The sequence below is a fragment of the Periplaneta americana genome, chromosome 2, assembly GCF_040183065.1.
Source record: "Periplaneta americana isolate PAMFEO1 chromosome 2, P.americana_PAMFEO1_priV1, whole genome shotgun sequence".
Classification (NCBI taxonomy): domain Eukaryota; kingdom Metazoa; phylum Arthropoda; class Insecta; order Blattodea; family Blattidae; genus Periplaneta; species Periplaneta americana.
The window spans coordinates 175,122,706-175,141,004 of record NC_091118.1 but is presented as its reverse complement, the minus strand read 5'-3'; the positions used below and the strand labels follow the sequence as shown (position 1 = coordinate 175,141,004).

At 35.3% G+C, this 18,299-nt stretch overlaps 1 protein-coding gene across 2 annotated transcripts in view; it reads left to right on the top strand.

Moving 5' to 3' along the window:
• The window catches only part of ken (ken and barbie), a 139,629-nt gene that overhangs the window by 102,596 nt on the left and 18,734 nt on the right, over positions 1 to 18,299 (top strand). For both annotated transcript variants that reach the window (XM_069818979.1, XM_069818978.1), the window contains exons 3-4: positions 9,190 to 9,505; positions 11,403 to 11,990. In XM_069818979.1, coding sequence (XP_069675080.1) covers positions 9,206 to 9,505; positions 11,403 to 11,990 — 888 coding nt within the window. In that variant the 5' untranslated portion in view covers positions 9,190 to 9,205. The remainder of the gene's footprint in view (positions 1 to 9,189; positions 9,506 to 11,402; positions 11,991 to 18,299) is intronic.

Sequence of the window (18,299 nt, the reverse complement as noted above, 5' to 3'; positions counted from 1 at the left end):
TTATTTGCAGATGACACATGTGTAGTAATTACAACCAATAGTCAGGGCAGTCAATCTGTTTTACTCTATATGGATCCAGGCATTCCGCCCCATGACAGACGACATAAAAAATCCCTTGCATTCGACAAGGATTTAATCCACGCCTTTATAATTTGTAGACAGTTCGGTGTACCGACAAGCTAACCTGACTCTGATGTGGGATTTAGGATCGATTACTGCTTTCCTGACTTCACTCGCCCGGTTGTGTTTGTGACTGTCCCATAACGCTGTCGCATGTTTAGTAAAGCTCTTTTCAAACAAGCTACTAACCTCAAAACAGGCCAGGGTCCAGTATTATCTATTCATCACCAGCTTTCCATCCATCACAGCAACCTCGACCGAATGAGGCGACTCATGCATAATCATGTCCCTTCCCAGGGCCACTCTCCGGTAACCAGGGACCGAGACCCTCGCCAGCCTCTGAATATCGTAGAAAAATACAGACGATATGTTATCGTTACAGCTCGGATATGCATGCAAAATATTGAAAAAAAATATATACATATATATGGTGGAAGTAAAATAGCCCTGCAGATTTTCAAAGCGAATAGTTCATGTTGTATGTAACAAAAAACTATAATATCATATTGGTGGAAAGTTCATAGTTTTTTTTTTTTTTTTTCAGAAAAAAAGTTTTCTTTCCCCCAAATGTTTAACAATCTCTTATTCGGTAACTATTGAGAGTAGGATCGTGATTTTTGTCCATATCGATAGGAAAACTAATAAAGAATAATTTATCTCTCTGGCTATTTCAATAGTGTGGACGGTTTTCGTATAAATTTAATTTTAAAAACCTTTAAATTCAAGCCACTGTACGGTTCCAAGGTGCGAGTTGGTTGCAACACAGCGCCAGAGAACAGCTCATCTAGCGAAACACACCGAGTTCGTTGACCTCTTACATCTGTATCAGGAGTAGAGTGTGTTAGCGGCGATGTTGCCGGACTGCTGAAACTTCAAACTTAGTTTTCTAATTAACCGTGCATTTAATCACAACACGTAATATAGGTTTGCTATTCATTTCAGAGTGGGCCTACCTTATCGTCCCCTTCAATCTGCAAGGTTACTTCACTTCCAGTCTCTTCTCTCTCTCTCTCTCTCTCTCTCTCTCTCTCTCTCTCTCTCTCTCGCTCTCTCTTTATCTCTCTCTCACTATATATATATATATATATATATATGACTGAAAAATAGTCATCTCTGAAGTCTTTTACAAGCACAAGCAAAGTTGCAGATTTTATTGGCGACATTTTAATACATCTTCACAGCACCTTTGCTAGATCACAACTGAACTACATACGAAATTTTTATTTTTCTAAACAGAAAATAGGAGTGCTGTGTAGAAACAACTATTATAATGCAGTAAACAATACAAAACCCGCACCTATTAGGCTCGATTGTATAAACAATTTAATCTTAGATCAGAGGTTAAATTGATCCTCGTTCTAGCTGAACTTGGAATTTTGTGTTGTATAAAGTCTAATCTGAGATTAATTTGTCTTAAACTAAAGTCAACTTTGACTGAAGAAATTTCTCCGATTAAGTTAGATGATCCAAGTTCAGTTATTTTTTTTCTGTTTGAAATATACGAATGGCAGATTGTGCAAAAAGAATAATAACCATTATTATTAATATTAATAGATATAGTAGGTACATTTATATATATATATATTTTTTTTTTTTTTCAATTTCTTGCCTTAATACACAAACGTTCTTATATTTTATAAGGCTTTATCGTGTTCAGCAGTATCAAATAACATAACCTATAATTATATTATGTTTATAACAACCATTAATTATTATTAATGGATATGATGGGTACATTAACTTTCAATTAACTGTATTACTAAACGAAAATTGCCGTTTTATAAAGCTTTATTATGTTTAGCAGTATCAAACACCATAACATGATAACAATTTGGAGAACGGCCAACCTTCTTCTTATTGTCCGCCATTATTTACATTGCAAAAAAAAAACCAGTATCTCCAACAGAGTGTAACACGGAAAGTCGCGAAAAAGTAGTTGTAAAGTCGCTAGATTTCTCATTATCAACAAAGAAAGATTAAATTTTGTCACTATGGGGTGCTAAAAAGGTCACTAAATCCCTATTTAAGCAATATAAAAGTTAAAAGAAATTGTTGTTGAAAAAGAGTTAAAATCGCTAGATTGGCAACACTGAACAAACCTGTATAACATGGTCCGCGCATCACGTATTTCACCTGTTTATGCGATGTTGCCAAATCCTTTTCACGTGAACTTAGATTGCATTTGAACCAAGGTAATTTGATCGCAGAAAAGTTTTATACAATAGAAGAAGTGTCTGAACTCGGTTTACTTTTCGATCTTCGATCAAAGTTGATCTTTAGTCAGGGAGTTTTATACAATTGGGCCTTAAACTTCGAATGAACAGAGATCTCTCCACGCTACGTCCTCCATTTTGCATACGACCCTGAAGGTACTAAAGTAAACAGCTAACGTCATCCTATATTCTGTGCTCCTTAAACCTGTAGCCGCGTCTAGGCAATGTTTTGATGTCTCAACTTCGTTCCCTAAGGATCACTTCATGTGATGTGGAAAGAACTTTTTCTATGCACAAGTTTATTTTTACGGACAGGAGAAACAAGTTGGATCCTGAAGACATGGAAAAGATTTGTATCACAAAGTTTCACACAATAATGAAAGGAAATGAATTGTCTGTATCAAAATCGATTTTAATTAAATGCATATAATTCTCAACACTACTTATTACTTACTCATTTAATGCCCCTTTACAGCTAAGTCTCAGAGACTAAAGGCTGGTTCACAATAAACCGGGAACGGAAACGACGAGAACGGAAATATTGTTAGAATAAATTTATTTAAATGTGAGCATTCACAATAGTTAATTGTGAATGCTCACATTTATTTCAACATTATTTCCGTTCTCGCTCTCGTTTCCGTTCCCGGTTTATTGTGAACAGCCTTTATCGGGAATAATGAGTTAATGATAAAGCAAACATGGGGCGTGGCGCAATGTAAATTAGAAGATAAACTAATGCACTTGGATATAAACGACCTCACAGCAGAGTTGCCAGATTCTCTCATCAGGAATCCAGGACAGGACGATACTGCGTACCTTAATCTAACTACACATTTGAATTAATTCAATTTGCAACACGACTGATTTTATTCGTTGTATGTATTTCAACTAATTATATAGGACCTAAACTTTTAAGTTTGCTACATTTTGCCTAGATTATGAAATTTCTTTGAATTATTGATAAAGTCTGAAAAAATAAAGTCATATTACAGCCTGATCTATACAGAAAAAATGCATAATACAGTGTTTAAATCATATTAATAATATGAGAGTACAGAATTAAGATACTGTATAATACCTAATATACAGGGTAGATGGTAACCTCTGCACTAAAATTTAAGAGGTGATTCTACATGTTAAATATAACAAAACTTTGATACACTTTTCCTTCGATGAAGCACAGTTAAGCAGGAAAAAAATTGTCTTTGCCCAATGTTTGAAGCGCTCTATTGCGGGGGAATTACCCGAGAGAAATGGCTGATTGCTATACAAGCATATAGGTAAAAATAATCCGAACAGTTAATGTCTTTTTTTTTTTTTTTTGTTTTGTGCAAATTAAACCATTTAGTCATGAATTTAAATTGAATAAGAGCTAAAATCGTTGAAATAAATCTTGCAACGCAGCGCACGTCGCATATTACCGACTGAGTACAGCAGAGGGGGAGGGAAAGGTAAGGAGTACAGGTCGCGCTGCTTAGAGTTATTGCAGCGGCTGTGATGTTGCAAATGCTTAAGGGTTTAGGTACAGCTTACAGCAGTAAAATTTAGGAAATATTCAAACATTTTTTTTCCTCCATTACTGTATCTTATACAATAATGAAAATTAGTATGTGAAAAACACTGTCCTTCTGCTATATGAAAAAAATATTTTTATGATTTAGGAAAAATTATTTATATTTTCTTTTTTTCAAATTGAAAATGGTGGTAGTTCATTGTGCAGTGATGAAGTGTTTCCCTCCTAACTCAAAATCTATCCAACATTCTGTGATGAATTTTTTTGTGTGTATATATGCATGTTATATGATGCAAAATCACTTCTCTACCTTTTATAGATTGTCTGATAAAAAATAAATTCATTTTTTTAAATTATCAAATATCAGTATTTTCGTCTAACACAAAATACAAAAATATTATTTATTAAGGAACGTAGTTGAAAGAGCATGATATTGTAAACTAAGTTTCAGCAACAAAATAAAAGAGAGAAAACATGACAAATTTTAAAAGTTTATGAGTTATGAGGGAAACGCTTCATCACTGCACAGTAAACTGCCACCATTTTGAATTAAAAAATATATATAAATATTTTTTTTAAATCGTAAAAATATTTTTTATATATGTAGCAGGAGGACAGTGCTTTACACATACCAATTTTCATCATTGTACAAGACACAGTAATGGAGGAAAAAAATATTGAATATTTCCACAAATTTTACCGCTGTAAGCTGTACCTAGCCCCTTAATAGAAACATAACGATTTTCTCTAAAACGGTGAATGTTAGAGAAAAAATTTACTTAGGTTTTTCAGATCTCTCCTTATGGTCTATTACCAATTTCATTTTGATGCAGAGGTTACCATCCACCCTGTCTACTATAACATTAGGGGCGTTGACGACGACATTGAACAAAAGCTGGACAGGGTCTTGAAAAAAATGGATAAGGAATTTTAAAAATAATTTTATATATAAGTAAAAAAGTAAGTAAAAAAATGTTTCTTCAAGATTTTTTTTTATATTCCGGGACAAATATAACTCAATCCAGGACACAGAACACACCATTAAAATCCAGAACAATCCTGGACATCTGGTAACTCTGCCTCACAGCCTATTAATAAGTTATTTAAGGGGACACTCAACTTAAAAATTGGAGAAAAAGTGTCATAGAAATGAAAAATTAAATTTCTACACTAATTTACGTGACAGAACTAAATCAATACGCAGAATTCTTCCCCTATTCATTGAGAAGTCACAGTCAAATGCACAAAGCCAAAAGAATAAATAAAAAATGATAATTAAAAGTGATATTTCAATTAATGATTGATTAAAAATTGAAATATTTTTTTATTTTGAAAAGTATTGGATCTAATGAGCTGAGATTTTGTATGTTACTTTCCATGTGTATATTAAAATTTTTCTCCAAATTTTAAGAAGATTGGTCAAATAGGAAAAAAGTTCCAAAATATAGTTAAGTGTCCCTTTAATGCCAATTTACAGCTAAGTTACAGCCACTATTTAAGGATAATGTGTCGATAAAGCGAAAATGGAGAATGCCGGAATGTAAACTACAAGGAAAACCAATGTACTTGGAGATAACTGCCTCACAGCGCTTTATCCACTTCTAATATCATAAAACTTATTAGTAACTCCTTACTTAACATCCCTTTACAGCTACAGAGACTATTTAGGACTGATGTGTTGATAAAGCAAAAATGGAGTGTGAAGGAATGGAAATTAAAAAAGGAACTGTTGTAGTTGGAGAAAATCTGCTCACATCTGCTTTCTCCCATAAGGGTCACACGGCGGTATCAAGCTGACTGAGCTAGGCTCACGAGACCCAAGCACCTGTCATCAGCTGTAGTTCCAATTAACCTTGAGCACATCACGAGGGAAATGACGGCAGTTTTCATAGCCTAGCTCTAATTATACACATTTGCGACTCTTCAACGAGGAAATGGGATGAAGCAACGCCAAATTTCGAAATCATACATCCTTAAATACTGGCGCGAGAGGATCGAACGAGGTTAGCTGCAGGATAGCTTCCTATGGATTATAATCCGGAAGGCCTGGGATTCGATTTCGAACTTCCGGTGTGCTCACAAGAATCTTTCACGATTTTTCAGGGTTTCTCCAGTCAATTGTTGAATAATTGAAATATTTTACTTCTTTTCCCGACAGCATTATGGCCCTTTTAGTTCACAATCGAACTCTATAAAAGGATCTAATGCTTTACTTCTCCATTTTTAACTGCAGTGTGTCTGATAATCATGAAAATTTTTCAAAGAAATTTTCTTGGCTATTTCATGTCTTTAGAATGTATATTTTTATACCCCAAATGGATTTAGTTTAATTCTGATTACAAATATGTTTAAAAATGTTTTTAAACTATGGCTGTAAGGGGGCGTGGCACTTAAAGAGCTGCCAAAATCATTTTTTCATCAAAGAATAATCTTTTTTTTACAAATTTCTGATTACAAATCTAGTGGCTCCCTGAAGTTACTAGATGAATGTGGCGGAGGATAATTTTAATAGGTCTGTGTTACTTAAATATTCATTTTACTTTCAAATTCATTTTCCGTAAGTTTATTTTATGCCACATATTAATCAACCTGGGTGAAATTTTTACTGCATATTTCTATGCATTTATTTTGTACGAAATGCTGCTAGTTTATTTTATTAATATTTTTTTTCAAGGATTATAGATTATATTGTTGATGATTAACTTCTCTCTTATGTGTATCTGATGTGTTTAAAAAACTTATGGAAAATCGCACCAATCTAATATTTACTCATAATACCAATTTTGTATATTACATTGTAATCAATTCTAATATAAATATAGGCCCTAAGACTTTTACACTATTATGCTGATGGGGTGAAAATTAAAACCCTACACTTGACGAGAACTTTTACTTGTAGGCCTAACTTATAAACTTTTATTCCATACTTAGAATAGATTCTTGCAGACGATTTTGCCATGTATTATTATTATTATTATTATTATTGTTATTATTATTATTATTATGGGTAGCTCAGTTGGTAGAGCAGCTGGCTACGGACTGGAAGGTCCGGGGTTCGATCCCAGATGGTGACAGGATTTTTTTCTCGTTGCCAAACTTTCAGAACGGCCCCGAGGATCACTCAGCCTCCTATAAAATTGAGTACCGGGTCTTTCCCGGGGGGTAAAAGACGGTCAGAGCGTGGTGCCGACCACACACCTCATTCTAGTGCCGAGGTCATGGAAAGCATGGGGCTCTACCTCCATGCCTCCCCAAGTGCCTTCATGGCATGTTACGGGGATACCTTTACCTTTTATTATTATTATTATTATTATTATTATTAAAACGAAGGGAGACACAAAATAGGCACACACGCCAGTCCATCTATGGAAATGGAATAAGTCTCTACATCCTACGTCAGATTATAGGTATACAATCTGAATCCAGCGCTTTTGTACTAGGTCTACTAGGAGAACAAGCCAAAACAATACGCGCAGAAAGGATTCGAGATATGAATTCTTTCCGTGTCCTGTACATCGGAACTTTCCTGATACTGAAAATACTGTGGTGTCCTAAAATAACTGACAGCGGGAACTGAACCTTTAACTTTCGAAATATGAAGTCGCTATGGTACCGTTTGGCTGTTCTATTCGGTACTCCCAGACGAATTCAGATAGCAAATAATGTCTTCAGCTTGTTAAAAGTGGCTGAGTGACTGACTCCAGTGGAAGGCTATACCGTGGCAGGAGGAGAATGGTGAAATTTGCAGCGAAACACTCGCAGAGTGAGCGAGGTGTAAGGCCCACAACTTCATTAAAGTGTACGCAGTTAACGCTTATATAAGAGACGGCAACTTTCCCTCACCCCCTGGCCTCTCCCCGGCATTCTTGCGATTTCACAAGAAGCCACACCGACACATTCGAATTTCTCAATTAATAGCACTGGCATGAAGGAACAGGTAATAATTCTAAGGGGTTGGGGATACTATTTAGCAAACAGTGCTTCACAAATTTGCTGGTTAGTCAGCATCGCTCATATGTTATGTATGTGTATGTATTTATTCACACTGCAAATGGGTAAATACCCGGTGGCATTGGTAACTAATTACACTCAATAATGGCAATTAATAATAAATACAGTTAATAATAATTAATACTACTAATAATAATTAGTACGAATAATAATAAATAATAACAATAGTACAATAAAATTAACAAGGAGCGTCCTAAATTAAATGAAGCGCGATCACTTAAAATAACATTTAAAGTAAATTTAATTTGTATCTTAACCCAAGTTCGAACTAAAACCCACGAGTATGATATGTTCCTACATGCACAAGTATCTTTCAGTACTGCACTCATTTCACTGTCAACTCACTCACTACACTGGAACTACGACATTTTTCACTGATACTATCCCGATTTCACTAATACTTCAAAAACATTTCACTGTTCAAATACTTTGCTCTATCACTATAAACTATAAAACTTCACTGACACAAACACACTTCACTGACACAACACACTTCACTGACACAACACACTTCACTGACACAACACACTTTTTCACTGATACAACACTTCAAATAAGAAAACATCAATTACACCCTTTTAATAGTTTGCATAATATACTACCGTCCATTAGAAAAGCCCTTAAGTCTATTTTAAATACATTATTGGTTATTGGTAAAGTCTTTAGTAAGTCTGCAGTAAAGCATTCCAGTCCCTGATAGTACGATTGAGAAAAGAAAACTTTCCAATGTCCGTCCCCTTGGCCCACTATGGCTCCGAACCCTTCAAATATTCTGGTGGTGATTGATGATAGTGTGACGATTTCTGCCCTAAGGATGATTTTATCACAGTGGTATAGTGATTAACATCCCCACTTTGTATTTGTGAGGTCCGGAGTTCGATCCCAGGGATCGTTTATCTTGACTTGCGTTTTTCGTAGTTTTCCACGTCTCTCGAGACGAATATTGGGCTAATACCAATCACAAAGATCAAGACAATCTTCCTTCTCAATTCTATAATCATTCCTAACATCATTTTATTATCATCAACTCACCTTCCGCGACAGATCGGCCATCTGTCAGAAAAGTATCGCAACTGGCTAAGTGTATTTCCCTCTACCGAGAGAAAAGAGCATTCGAATCAAACCACTGGCGAGTGTAAAAAAACCTAACAGAAAAAACAAAAAAGGATGATTATTTTATGGCGGTTAAGTTTCTTCTTTCGTTTACATTACTAATGGCAGTATTACACAGTATATTTTGAACTGTTGGGGCTAGTATTGGAACCATGGTAAAATAAGAATGGCAGTTGTTTTGTACCTGTATTGAAAACCGTGTTTTCTTCCGTTCCACAGACTGGTAACGCAGACAATGTTTGACAGCAGCGGTCTCCTGACCCTGCACTACGGCAAGCATCACACCACCCTGATCGACGAGATACATGCCTGGTTCGACAGAGAGTGCTTCGCAGATGTGGCGCTAGTGTGTGAAGGCAAGGAGACGCTGAGGGCCCACCGCCTCGTGCTGGCATCCTCGAGTCCCCTCATCAAGCAGGTGCTGCAGGAGACGCCTACAGTGGAGAACCCTGTCACCATCCAGTTCCCTGGTGTGCGTGCCACGGACATGAGGCTGCTTCTCAGCTTCCTCTACACTGGCGAGGCCTACGTCCAGGTAAATACACATCTATCTATCTATCTATCTATCTATCTATCTATCTATCTATCTATCTATCTATCTATCTATCTATCTATCTATCTATCTATCTATCTATCTATCTATCTATCTACCTATCTACCTATCTACCTACCTACCTACCTACCTTGCCTACCTACCTACCTACCTATCTATCTATCTATCTATCTATCTACTTATCTACCTACCTACCTACCTACCTACCTATCTATCGATCCATCCATCCATCTATTTATTCTAATTACAGTCAATAAACACGAAATGTATTAGACCTAGTCAGAAATAAAAATTATAAACAAATGAATATTAAAATTTACAAATTTTCATAATTACTATTAAACGTTGTAAAAGGGCTTACAATACCTATAAGCCAACAAGAGAGAGTTCTTTTATTATTATTATTATCTTATTCAGTTTTGTGTGTAAAATTTTAGTGTACTTTGTAAATTTGTAGTGTTTTTGTAATGCAGTTTTTACTCCTGGTTGAGTTTTAGAGAAGGCCATATGGCCTTAACTCTGCCAGGTTAAATAAATCATTATTATTATTATTATTATTATTATTATTATTATTATTTTAAATTCATCCTTGCTCATATATTATAATTGACAGGAAATTTTATTAGACACTCTTAAAGCCATTATTTCAAAATTATCTCTAGTTTTAGCTAGCCTAAAATGAAGTATGTCAAACAGATCTTTATGTCTAGTGATATAATTGTGAAATTCACTCCTCGTAACATACTTGTGAAATATTATTGTGATGTACCAAAGTACATAAGAATTCTGCGTTGTCATATGATAAACGGTCGGTGGAGTGGAGAAAAATTCTCTCCAGCACTGGGATTCGAATCCGGGTTTTCAGCTCTACGTGCTAACTTTCTATCTACTAAGCCACACCGGATTCCAGTTCCGATGCCAAATTGAATCATCTCAGTTTAAGCTCCACCTCTTAGTTTCCCTTTAGTAGCCAATCCTCAAGCACTGTGTCACAGACGTGTGACAGTGGTATAATGTCCAACACACTAATGTGCAGAGGTGCACTCATTACGAGTGACTAAGTGGCCAGGATCCGACGGAATAAGTGCCGTCTTAAATCACTAAGTGATTATATACGCATATCATATTATTGCGATGTACCGAAGTATGTATGATATTTCTGTGCAGAAATTCTGAGTTATCATATGATGAAGGATTGGTGGAGTGGAGAAAAATTCTCTCCGGCACCGAGATTCGAACCCAGGTTTTCAGCTCTACATGCTGACACTCTATCCACTAAGCCACACCGGATTCCAATTCTGATGCTGGACTGAATCCTCTCAGTTTAAGCTCCACCTCTTAGTTTCACTGTCACTGTGTAAAGATATCCGGCATAGTAAAGCTATGCACCTGTTGATTTTTATTTCCGATGCTAGATATGGCATCATAATTATTGTTGTTAGTGCTTTAGCTCCGCCATTTTTTATTCCTGGCCTTGGATTCCTTAACAAAAGAGTTCACCTTATCTCGCTTTATAACTGCTTAAATTTATGCTAAGTCATTTACTAACACTCTACATAGTAATGTTCCAACAATTAATGTAGTTCCAATTTTATTTATAGTAATTTTCTGAGAATTAATTTAGTTTTAAATTTATTTCTATTAATATCCCAGCAATTAATTTAGTTTCCCTTTTACTTGGAGTAATGATCAAAAACGTATAATTCAATTTTATTTATGTTAGTGATGTCCAAAAAATAATTTTATTTAGAATATTAAATATTACTGTACATATAATTCATAGTAGTTTTATTTATACTAATGTTCCAACAGTTAATTTAATTTTAGTTTTATTTGCAGCAATATTCCCGAAATTAATTTGGTTTTATATTTCTTTCAGTCTTGCGATGTTGATGGAGTTCGAGAACTCATCCAGTTACTACAAATAAAACCTGATTTTCTGGACGAAAAACGACCGGAAACCCCAACAGCAACGCAACATTCCCAGTCAGTACAAGATAAAGACACTCAAAGACAATGTGAATCACAGCATAGTGAAAGTTCTTCGAATTCTGAATCTAGCAATAATTTAAGTGTCAGAGAAGGTTCAGGGAAAAGTAGCAAAGACAACAACAAACGAAAAAGTGCAGATGAGATCTCAAGTGAATGTAGTGGGTCTGGAGACAAGTCTGATGGTAAGAGCGGTCCTCAAGAATTTCCACTTGCGTCTGTGACAGTGAAGAAAGAGGCTACAGAAGAGGAGGAGGAGGAAGATGAGGGAGAAGACAGTGACAGAGATGCGGTGGAGGATGAGCAGCGGAGGAGGAGGTTCATACCTGTTAGAAGACGCAGTTCTCTGAATCCTGTGAACCTGTCTCTGTCAAATCCAGAGCAGAGCAGTGAGTCGCCTAGATCTCCAGGTCCAGTGAGAGCTGCAGAATCGGGAGAGCACAGTGACATCATAGCTGACAGAGACAATACCACAAAGGTTTGTTGTGTAGCACAGACGCCAAGTGAAAATCCTGGTCCAAAAGTGGAATAGATATGGGAGCTAGACATAAGCGCCGACTCTCAGGGGTTAAGACACTTTCTCCCTCCTCAACTTACACAGTCAAGGGCGTCACCCTCCCCCCCCAAGTAAATAATAGAGTAGCCTACCCCATTAAGTAATTCGAAAAAAGATTCCTAATCAGTAGCAGCTGATGGTCAAAATAATGAGTGTGCTACAATCTCTATATCGGCCTACTGTATAGGCCTACACTTATATGTATTTATCTTAATTTGAGACTCGCCTAGTAACGAAATATACGACGTTCCTTCCTACTGCAGAACTTGTCAATTACCCTGGAGTTAAACCTCTCCATCTTGGACATCATACTCTTTTCTATTGACAGTATTGCAAGAGCAGTGAGGCGATCCTGGGACATAGTGTTCCTTAAAAACGTTTTTATGCGTTTCAAGTAAGAAAAACATCTTTCTGGCTCAGCAGTGGTCATTGGTGTTGTAACCAAAATATTTAACAACTTCGTTACTTCACAGAATGGATCCTGTGAATTGTTGGAGGCTATGTTATGTATTGTAACAATTGAACAGCTCCATCTATATTTCGGAAGTTGGATCTTCTATATAGAACTCCAAGTTGTGTCTTTAACACTCTTTTGTTCAGTACAGTATAGCTGTTGACAGCAACCTCAAGTTCGCGTTCAGGAAAATTATGCGAAAAATTGTCAAAAAATTTGCTGTTTAACAATTTTGTTGAGTCTAGGTAGCTTGAAGATTGGAAACGACGAGTAGTTTCCTGAATTATACGGTCACATACTTCCTTGGCTTCAATTTTCTGGACTGACCAATTCAGGAGGAACCTCAAAAACCAGGTAGATGGCAGCAGCGATCGGACACTTGAATTACCAAATACATTGCACATAGTTCCGAGTTCTTCCACAAACAAGCATTCTTTCGTTATGCTTTACTTTTGTAATCTCCAAGCTGTGTTGTGCTGAAGCTGACTACAGCACTTCCCCGCGTAAAAATAGCCAATCAGAGCAGTGATTTCAGCTTCGCACATGCGCATTAGTTGTCTACATTCTCATGCAGAGTTTTGAGTAGCACAACGTACCGCCTGAGCACCAAAGAGCGAAGACTAAACACTCTATAACGCGTCGTGAACATAACCATGGAAAATTGTCAAATGGCAGATCAAATACTGTGGTATTGCAAATACATTATTTGAGCAAAAATTATCATTGTGCTGTAGCACTGTAGCACATAAGGACGGGCCGCCCCTGTTCCTAATGTTTAAAAAAAATCCATGTTGAATCTTTCGTACACTACTTTTAACACTTGAATATAAATAATTGATTAAATGGTGATCTTACTCGTGTTAATTATGTAACCATGTGTGGCTTACAGCTTTTTCGGTGTTACTTGACACCATCCTCAGAGCCTACTAGATCTCAGCGCTATCTCAACTTCGCTGCCTGTTGTGTGGGTGCATTCGTGTGATGAAGAGTTGTGTCAAATAGTGTGTGTGTTCTGAAATTGTTCTGTGTGTTGAGAATTTGATTAGGATGTGTTTTAGTGTGTCTGTATATTTCATATTGTTCTAGTGTGTTGAGTTTTTGGATTGTATGTGTAGGATTTCCATATCTGTATTTATGTTAGAAATACAATAAAGCATACAGAACATAAAACACACTACAAAGACATCTCAACACACAAACAAATAAATACAACCACACAGGCGTATACAAATTCACATGCAATACAGACGTGGACAAATTATTAGCAAAATTAAACATTTTTATTATATATTTTTACAAAATATGATTCTTCAATTTAGACTACAGTTGACATTTTTGTGTATTTCCAAATTATTAGCAAAATTGGAGATTTGTGTCTCATATTTTTCAAAATTTAACTCCTCAATTTGACTACATTGGATATTTTTGCATATTTACAAATTATTAGCAAAACTGAAGATTTTTATTGTATATTTTTACAAAATTCGATTCTTCAATTTGGACTACAGCTGACATTTTGGATATTTCCAAATTATTAGCAAAACTGAAGATTTTTGTTTTATAATTTTACAAAATTTGACTCTTCAATGCAGTTGACATTTTTGCTAATTTACAAATTATTAGCAAAATTGAAGATTTTTATTATATATTTTTACAAAACTTGACTCCTCAATTTAAACTACACCTGACATTTTTGCATATTTCTCTCTACTATAATGATGGAAATATCCAAAATTGTCAACTGTAGTCTAAATTGAAAAGTCAAATTTTGTAAACAAAATATCATAAAAATCGTCAATTTTGTTAATAATTTGTCCACGTCTGTAGTTGCCACAGTTTCTACATTGAACAGACAGGCAGATCATTCCAAACTCGATACAAAGAACACATTAAAGCAATAACCAGAGGACACAATACATCTACATATGCCGAACACATAACTAATACTAACCACACATACAATAACATAAATACAGATATGGAAATCCTACACATACAATCCAAAAACTCAACACACTAGAACAATATGAAATATACAGACACACTAAAACACATCCTAATCAAATTCTCAACACAGAGAACAATTTCAGAACACACACACTATTTGACACAACTCTTCATCACACGAACGCACTCACACAACAGGCAGAGAAGTTGAGATAGTGCCGAGATCTAGCAGGCTCTGAGGATGGTGTCAAGTAACACCGAAACAGCTGTAAGCCACACACGCTTACATAATTAACACGAGTAAGATCGCCATTTAATCAATTATTGTTAAAAAAAAATAATTTGTTTGAAAGATGAACTACAACATAAGCCAAAAATGGTTATTTCAAATCATAGAGAGGGTCAGCTGTTCCTAATGAGCCTGTGGATCTCCCAAAATGTGTGTATTACAAAGAAAATCCTCGAAAATCTATCAAACTCAAAAATATTCCGTAAATGACTTTTTTTTAATCAACAATAAATTGGTTATAACTTATAGACAAAGGCTAACCCCAGACCGGATTCTTATAACTCGTGTGTTTTCGGACAAACTCGTTCCTCCTCTGCTAAGCAGACTGCTTTCCATCCATCAGCACAGATGAAGTCATTGATGAATATAATATGGTTCCTTTCCCAAGGCGTCTTTTGTTATAATGAATCGTAATAGACTAATCAAATCATTTTCAAAAAGTCTGGAGTTCTTGTTCTCTGCGTACTGTACATTTTATTTCTCATGAAAGGGGCGTATGGAAAAGGTGGAGGTTACCTGGTTTGAACCCCTCCCCCCCCCCTTGAACTTAGAAAAAATAACATATTTAAATAATTGATTAAATGGCGATCTTACTCGTGTTAATTATGTAAGCATGTGCAGCTTATAGCTGTTTCGGTGCTATTCGACACCATCCTCAGAGCCTACTCTTGAATATAAATAATTGAATCTTTCGTACACTACTTTTAACATTCTGAGGATGGTATCGAATAGCACCGAAACAGCCGTAAGCCGCACATGCTTACATAATTAACACGAGTAAGATCGCCATTTAATCAATTATTTATATTCAAGTGTTAAAAGTAGTGTACGAAAGATTCAACATGGATAACATATTTAGTTTTAAACATTTTGTTGTCCATAATCGTTTTCCCTTCTCTAATTTTTCACTGTCAGAGTAACAAAATCTACATCGACATAAGGCGTAGTCCTCCTACCCTTCCTTCAATAGTCCTCCCTGTGCTTGGTGCTGAGGCACATTTGAATTATAACAATGCTATCTTTATTATAGAGAGACCTACCACCTAGTACCAACCTTGTGATAAAATGAAGCCGACACAATAAGAATTTTAATTTGTTGTGAAACATATTGAAAAGGTTGTTTTGACAGTTCTGCAGTGCAGATGTTCAATAATGTGCATTGTCAATTTTAAACTCATTTTAATAGCAGTATTCACCCGTTCATTAGTTTGAGTTCTGACTTTAATGTAAAATGTTTGTTTAACGTTTTGTGCATTTGAAGTTCATATTTTTAATATAAATATATATTATATAATAACGTTAATAAATATACCGTAACATAATAATAATAATAATAATGCACAACGTTTAAAATACTGATAATGTTAATTGTAAACAATTTTAATATTCTGCAAGTCTAGATTTTCAGGTAAAGCTCCCTGTGAAGCAAGATGCCAGAAACCCAACTTTGAGTGCACACAAACTCTGTGTGACTTGGAATTGTGGTTTTCTGTTAACTTTCCTACAGTAACGTATATATCATGCAAGTCTAGTTTTTCTGGTAAAGCTCCCTGTGAAGCAGACTTGAATAATTTCAAGGGAAAAATTGTTCCGAGTTATGGACAGCATAGGCGAAATAAAGGACAGATTGGGAAAGACTGATTAAGAATGAAATATCTAAGTGAGATTGAACTCTACCGAAGTAACTGACAGGCACTATTATATTATGACTATCTTTCCCTTCTTGCAAAAAAGAGGTATGGTCAAACTGCTTGGGCTAGCCACACATGGGTAATGGTCCCAACAGACAAAATAAATCTTCTTATTTTGAGCAGCAAGATCATGTTGATAGCATGTGTAAATAGTTGTAAAATGTCAGAGACAGTAAATCCCAAGATATAGTTGATAATCCCAAATTATTCTTGATTACTATATTCTGTTCTTTCTGATGTTATCAAACAACAATTTTGCATGTATAGTGTAACCTCCTGAGTCCTGAGACATTTGTTGTTTTATTTTTAAAGTTCAATATAATTCTACACTTCAAAAAAATAGTCACTGACATGAGAAAAAATGCTGAATTCTGCAGGGTACAGTTAGGGCACAAATGCAGATACTTCGGGTCTCTTCACATACATCTTATATCATAATCATGTATGAAGAATGGTATAGCATACTATACTCTCAAGACTCAGGAGGGTAAGCAGTAATGATCAATTTATGATGTACTTATAATATTATTATGTTTACCTCAATTGAAGCACTAAAATAGTTTTCCACAATTTCCTGGTCTCAGAAATATGTCAGAGTAACTTATTAACTTTTTCTGAGATTAATATCTTTTTATATTTAGTACAAAGTAGAAAGACTACTCAAAAGGAATATAACAGAAAGCTTATTGAAAACTTATGCATTATTGCATTTATGTTCCAAATTCAGATTAATAGTCTCTTATAGGTAGGACCGTATTTAGGGGTCCTCACACCCCTGAAAAAAAAAAAAAAAAAAAAAAATCTTTGCCCCCTCCAAAAATAAGATACGTAGGATTTATTTTAATTTTAATTTCTTGCACTTGCCTAATAATAATGCAATTTTTTGCATAACTGAAATTATAAACATAAATGAGATAAGAATAACAGTTGAGCAAGTCACTTTTCACAAAAATAAGTTGAATATACTATCAAGTATAGACTGTTAGACTGTTATTCTCTGTTTTTTTTTTAAAGATACATTTTGTTGTTTCTGTTTAGTAAATTCTTCTTGTCTCTACACTGATTACAACTGTAGTTTTATTACGGTTTGGTTGTCTCCTGTTGAAACACAATTTATTCTGAAAACGTTATTTACTTCACTATCATTCTAACCCTCTTAAATTTGGGAAATGGAATTCTCGTCACCGGAACTCTCGTCATTGTACCACCTAGTTAGTCACTGCAATTTTGTCGCCTGGTGTTTTGGTCCCCCGATATTTTGGTCACCAGTACACATTTTCTTATAAATAATAATTTATTTTGACAAGTAAAATATCCATAGATACACTGTATAAAATATTATGTGATTAATGTTTCAAAATTGCCACACAGCATAAAATGTTACATGATTAATGTTTCAAAATTGCCAACTAAACTGTGTCCGATGGCTCTGAGGTATGGGAGAACATCACCATCTTCTTTATAACCAGGGTATCATTCTGCGATGCTACTAATCCTTCCGTGTAAATCCTCTACTTTCTACTTTTTATGGGGTGGGGAGTGACCTTCGCAATAACCTAAGTTCCTAATACTTCGAGTGACTCGAAATTCCCCTTCGTGATGCTCCATCAATACAATAAATTTGATAATAATTAAAATAAGTAAGAATGTCACCTTACACCTTACACCTAACCACGGAAACAACCTTACAATGACTTTTTTTTTTTTCGTTGTTGGTAACTCTATAGCATCTATTAGATGCTTTATGGTTGTGCTAACAGATGGAGTTACTTGTCAACAATGTGACGCTGAAGCATGTGTTCAGGTTACTGCCCAGCGACAGTCCTCATGTATTTTTATATTTGTGATGA